The 6517-nt window shown below is 29.2% G+C and overlaps 1 protein-coding gene across 1 annotated transcript; it reads left to right on the top strand.

The window, feature by feature from the left end:
• The first annotated feature begins 247 nt into the window (after window positions 1-247).
• LOC113374645 lies at window positions 248-1897 on the top strand. Its single transcript, XM_026614621.1, has one exon. It carries the CDS (start codon window positions 329-331, stop codon window positions 1895-1897), a length of 1569 nt encoding a protein of 522 aa, XP_026470406.1. The 5' UTR covers window positions 248-328.
• Window positions 1898-6517: the final 4620 nt, after the last annotated feature.

Genomic DNA, 6517 nt, shown 5'->3' with positions numbered 1-6517 from the left:
ATTTTAATTGCACAAAATCATACATTTATGTCGCTTGTAGAAATATCACCGCTTATTAAATTTAGTATGGAAATCGCTTGTAAATATTTAGTTTAGTGCTTACTAAAACTCATCCCATGTACACGTATTTGGTATGCAGACAGTTTTCCATCATCATCATGGTTATCATCATTATCATCAAATCATGGTTAACTACCAGGACACCAGGATCCGTATTATCAACTGCTTTTTATCTTCCAGAATGGCCCCGCTCTCCGTGCGATGGATCTGCAAAGCCCTGCTCGTCCTTTTTTTCTGGAGCCTCCTGATATTCGTAGCTCTTCAACTGATGCACACGAATCTAATATCGCCCCGAGATCTAGCTCCCAATTTCGCCGATAGTGGTGAAACACATTCGGGAAGATTTCTTCTGCAGCATCCAACGAAACAAGCTGATCCTAGCACTTCAACTACAACGACTGAAGTACCAGTTTTGGTAGACACCAGACAGAAAATTAACCAGGAAGATTTACTAAAGGATGTTCAGAATCGATTACCAAGTTTGCCTCTGTGGTCTTTGAATGCATCGGCAAAGACCAAGCCTTTGTATAAAAATGCAACGTGTGCTAGGTATCCTTCGGTGTTTGAACTGGAGTTTAATAATATTTATTGGCAGACTTTGAGAACGTCCAATGGTACGTTCCAGTTGTACAATGCGTACTATGATGCGAGACGAAGAAGTTTAATTGGACCATCTGTTAGAATTTTGGGCATGATCGACAGGATAGAGCCCACTATAGTCACTTATTGCCAATTCTGGTTTGCTGATCAGCAGACTCCTGTATTCGTGAAGTTGTTTGAATACAAATACGTTTGGAACAAAGCTTTCGGTAACTACAAACAAAACATTTACCAGCCTTACTTGATGACCTGCAGATTACCAGCCGAATATCATGGAAGAATACCAGCTTCAGTGTCAATCGTTGAAAGACCTTGTGATAATGCCACCAATAACTTAAATGTTCTTTACGACAAGCCTGTGGAGAAAAAAGGATTTGCAGTTTGTGTAAAAGGATTAGATTTTCTTTATGAAGATTTATCTGTACGTCTCGTGGAATGGATTGAGTTGCTGCACATTTTAGGAGCGGAGAAGATCTATTTTTACGAATTGCAAGTTCATCCAAACATTTCTAAAGTTTTGAAACATTATGAAAACAGGGATATGATCCAGGTTACTCCATTGACTTTGCCAGGTGGTCAACCTAACATCCCAGGATTCCAACATTTGTATTTGACGAAAAAGACGAATAACAAGCGTCAAAATGAAGTGATACCTTACAATGACTGCTTGTACAAAAATTTGTACAAATACGAGTACATTGCCTTGTTGGATATTGATGAAGTAATTATGCCTGTTAAGGATGCCAATTGGAAAGACTTAATGTTGAGGGTACGTCCAAAATCCATGGTAGGAAGAAATGATACCAGAGCCAGTTATAACGTCAGGAATGTATATTTCTTAGACGAACACTTGCATGAGCATGGCTGGTATAAGAACATTCCCAAATACTTGCATATGCTGCAGCATGTGTACAGAGCCCAAAACTTCACCAAACCAAATCAGTATGTAAAATGTTTCCACGATCCAGAAAGAGTTCTGACTTTGCACAATCATTTTCCTTTTGCTTGCATTGGAGGAGCCTGTAGCTCTTACCCAATTGAGACTGCAGATGCCCAAATGCAGCATTATCGAGCAGATTGTGTAAAGAGCCTGAAAAATTGTGCTGAATACAGGGAACATAGCATTAAGGACACGACTATTTGGAGGTATAAAGATGAACTTATTGCAAGAAGTACCTCAGCCTTGGCTGCTTTAGGTTTCTTCGGAGACAACAAAGTCGATACACAAAGACGGTAGTAGGAGCTGATACTTGTAGATGTTGAAGTACATGTGCCAACTAATTTTTTTAGTTCCCTTTTGTGATGTGAAAATTTGAGACAATTTTCATATATTCTTGTAATGATTGAATAAGATTCATCGCTTGGCATTTATTTTAGTCAAGTCGAAGAGAAGTCTTTGTATGTAGGAAATTTAGTATTGCATTTATATAAAAATGTTTATTTTAGGATGTAGATGTAGAGAATATTTTCTTGTAATTTTGTATATAGAATTAACGTTTATGATAAAAAGTCTGTCAACTTGTGTATATTTGTAACGAGAATCAATTGGTAGTTGTTAAAAGAGTGCATATCAAAGACATTGTAAGTTGTAAATTAAATTAGTAATTTTAATCTTGTAATATTCAGATACATTTCGGATTGTAAAGATTTGTAACATAATTGAATTTAAACTAGTACACATTAGTTCAACTAACTCGAATACATTTTAAAAAACTGACTCAGCATCCCAAGTATAGTTTTATATAAAAATTACTTTATTCATATGAATATCATCATTAATATTAAAATACCAAAGAATACATAAGCACCATCGTAAAAAATCTTCTAATTCATGTTGTATCTGAATGTTAAAAGATTACCCTTAAGAAGAGTTGATGAATTTAAAAAGACTCTATATAAATATATAAATGAAATAATGTGTAATTTATAATAGTATTTCTTAAATTTTTAAATATTAAATTCATATTTTTGCATAATTGTTATAATATTGTGATATGGCTACATGTTTACTAGAACATCTCATGTTTGATATAATTTTTAACCATAAAATTTTGCAAAATATTTTAAATTTTGACGTTTATTTACTGATTGTTAATATGAATATATTTGTATTTATATAACTTATTCAGCACAGTTTTATTAATGGACACCCAAAATTAACCCCTCTCACTCGGATGGCGCCGCTCCGGCGGCAAAATTCATATAAATCTCGGAATTAACGTGTGGAAAGGGTTGCACATACTTTATTATTATTGAAGAGATTATCAAAATTAATGTATTTCATATTATTGTTATTATTACTGGTGATTTGTCCAAATACAAGTCCATAGTCTCCCTTTGTAAAACGCGGTGGGATTATTCGTTTTCTGTTCATTTTTTTTATAAAATGTGAGATATCAAAATAAAAATTTAGCCAAACAATTCTGCTCGAATTTATAAGTCCAACCATATCTTCAAGTGCACTTCAAAAAAAATAATAAACTGTATAAACTATATATAAAACTATGTTAGTATTGTAAGAATATTTTATGCTGTGAATATCCATATGTTAGCAGTTTGAAGAAAAGTCTTATTTTTAGAGCATAAGTGATAATTTTCGCTTCTAGATATAATAGTATTTATCCTTTATCATTTCCAATGATTTAGTCTCATTTAATATTATTTTTTATTTAAATAATAAAAAATGTACATATATTATTATTTTTATTTGTATGCCTGACACAAAACATTTGTGATGCAGGTATGGCTGACTTCTTATTTAGTTTAAATGAATTGTTTTTTTTGTTCTATTTATATATTTAATAAATTATAGTTTTCAATTGTAAATGTTGTTTTAATTTATAACAGGTTTATATGCATATTATTTCCTAAATTAATTTCAGATTATTAATTTTCTGTAGAGTAAGATATAGTAATTGCAAAAAAATGAAAATGAAATTTTTTTATATATCAACTTTTATATATCTTTACGTTTCAGAGGTTTCTGAACATTTTTGCATTTCATAGAAAAAAATAATGTATTTTTTTGTGTTCTGAAATTTTCGTGGACGTTTTTGGGATGCTGATCAATCGACTTGAATAATTCAAAAATTCGCGCTGATTCGTTTTTGTCAAAGGTAGGTCTAGCCGTTTCGAAGATTCGGGGCAAAAGTGTCAAAAATTGTAATTTAGTTTTTGAAAGTACGGAGCGTCCGATTTTAATAATTTAAAAAAACAATTTTACTTGTATTGATAAAATGAAGAACTAATAAAATTTTTAGGGAAGGCAGTTCTAGCGGTTTCGGAGATTCAATAAAAAAAGTAAAAAAACTGCCATCTGGCCGGCAAAAATGATCATTAGACGATTGCTTTGAAAACTAGTAGTGCATGGCATCGTGTCTTCAGATAAATTGCTGGAACTTCATTTATCGAAAAACTTCGCTAAACTTTGAAAAAAATAAATTTTTGAGAAATTTTAAATTTTTTGAAAAATTTTGTTTTTTTCGAAAAATTAGATTCTTCTATATTTTGATTTTTTTAAAAAATTTAAATTTTAAAATTTTTTTAAGCAATCGCGCTGCATAGCTGATCTGGAGTCGAAATTTCAGAGCGCGTAAGCGCCGCGTGGACCTCCAACGTGTAAATATTGGTACGGAACCCATATAATGTACACAAAATTTGTACTTATTATAATCTTTATAAAATATCTGATAATACGATGTACATATGTTTAATGTTTATTTTTACCGCCAAATTGTATTATTTTTTTTAATTTTTATTGGATCTCCGGAGACGCTGGACCTGCCTATACAAAAAATATACCATTTGGTAAAAACGTTTAAAATTTTCAGAAAAATTTCAAGTAAAAAAAAATTTCAAATATAAAAAAATTTAAGTTTTTAAAAAAATGTCATCTTTTTTCAAAAAATTTCAAAATTTTCAAAAATCTTTTTTCTAAGTTTTTAAAAAATTTTGAAGTTTTTTCAAAATTTTACTTTTCAGTTCGGAAAGTTCCAGCAATTTGCCTTAAAGCACGATGCCATGCACAACTAGTTTGGTTTTAACTTTAAGATTCAAGTACAATATTAAGTTTTTAAGTCTTTAAAGGTCGTAAACGTAATACAATTATTCTTTTCTGATTTTTATTTCGAAGTTTGAAAGAATGTTTTTCCTTCATCCGGTCGTATTAAGTAAATAATTATGATATGGTATTTAATACTTAAGAAACATAATATTTTGTTTTGAAATTCATTTGATATGCTCGTAAAAATGAACTGGATTTGCGAAAGCTTCTTCAATTGTTTTACTTTTTATTGTAACACTTTGTTGAAGGAGCTGGAAAAATTTGATACACTAGTACGACTAATTAATTAATTAGTTTCTTCGCCTGTAGTTTTATAATTCCACAGGTAAATAAATAGGGAATATAGATTTTTTTCTAAACAATTTCTAATGTTATCAAAAACAGGGTTAAGACATTGGAAATAAAAGTTCATTTTTATAATTTCTACTATTTTTTTTATATAAGATTTTAATGTGTTATTTTTAATAATCTAATATTAGAAAAACGAGAAGTTACATTAATTTGTCTTATGTAATAATTCTTTCCTCCTTTTTTTCAGTTTAAATTTTTGTTTTTATAATGGCCTATTAAAGTTTAAATTCTAATTAGATATTTAGAGCACAAATCGTTTTTTTCAGAAATTTTATTTGGTGTGTATATTAACATGTTTTGAACAAAACAACGTCTCTAAGGTTTGTAATAATTTTTTTGACAACTAAAATTGAAATAAATCTGATTATAAAAAGTAGAGAAATACAAATTAAAATGAAATAATAAAAGTGATACATATATAGATAATATAAGTGAGAGGATTGCGTAGAAATTTCCTATAAGTGTAAATTTTTTTCAGATGTTCCGGATTTTTTAAATTTAAATTAATACTGTCCAAAATGTCACGATATTTTTAAGATTTATACCTACTCTTTAAAATGTATCCCAATTTTTTTAAATTTATCAAAATTTTCTAAAATGCGTCGGAATTTTCCATAAAAATGTATCGAACTAGTCCAAAATGTATCGTACTTTCTTTTCCATGATCTAAGTAAAGCAAAATTATTTAAATACTACATTTTAGATTTTTTATAGTTTTTTGTTATTATATTAAATCATCAGTAATTTTTGAAAATTCACTGAAAATTTCTAAAACGTATTAGAAATGTTTAGAAACCCTTCAAAAAATTTCCAAAAACAACAGTTTTCGAAAGGTTATCAGATACTTTCTAAAATGCTGCTGAAATATTCCAAAACGCATCGAAATTTTCTAAAAAGTAAGGAATTTTTAATCCAAAAAATTCAGAACTTTTCTAGGTTTCAGAAATTTTTAAGAAGGAATCGGAAATTTTCCATTTTGCATTAAAATTATCCAAATCAAATTAGAATTTTGATCCCGAAACATAAAAAATTATCCAAAACGCACCTGAAATTTTCCAGAACTCATCGAAATTTTCTAAAACGCAATGACGTTTTAAACCAGAAAGTCTTTGATGCAATTTTTTTATATTTTCCAGAAGGAAATTTTTCTAAGTTTTTCTAAACTAATTAGAAATTTTCCAGAAGGATTATACAATTTTTCAGGAAGAATAAGGAATGTTTCAAAACGCATCAGATAATTTTCAGAACTTATCAGGGATTTGTATAATTTATCAGAAATTTTTAAAAGTCGTCAGAATTTATTTTTATGCTACGAAAGTTGTTTAAACTGTATCAAAGCTTTCAAAGAATATATTAAAACCTTCCAAAAATGTGTCCAAATTTTCCAAAAACACTTTGATTTTTCTAAATACAAATTTAACAACACTCCAAAATATTATTAAT

This window comes from Ctenocephalides felis, unplaced genomic scaffold (assembly GCF_003426905.1).
Source record: "Ctenocephalides felis isolate EL2017-DRISC unplaced genomic scaffold, ASM342690v1 CF-g0.4_SCAFFOLD_01886, whole genome shotgun sequence".
NCBI lineage: Eukaryota > Metazoa > Arthropoda > Insecta > Siphonaptera > Pulicidae > Ctenocephalides > Ctenocephalides felis.
The sequence above is the reverse complement of the archived record's forward strand: the minus strand, read 5'-3'. Positions and strand labels throughout refer to the sequence as shown.

Bases quoted from the DNA above. Each gene is read 5' to 3' on its own strand.
- LOC113374645 (XM_026614621.1), top strand. From the start codon at position 329: ATGCACACGAATCTAATATCGCCCCGAGATCTAGCTCCCAATTTCGCC.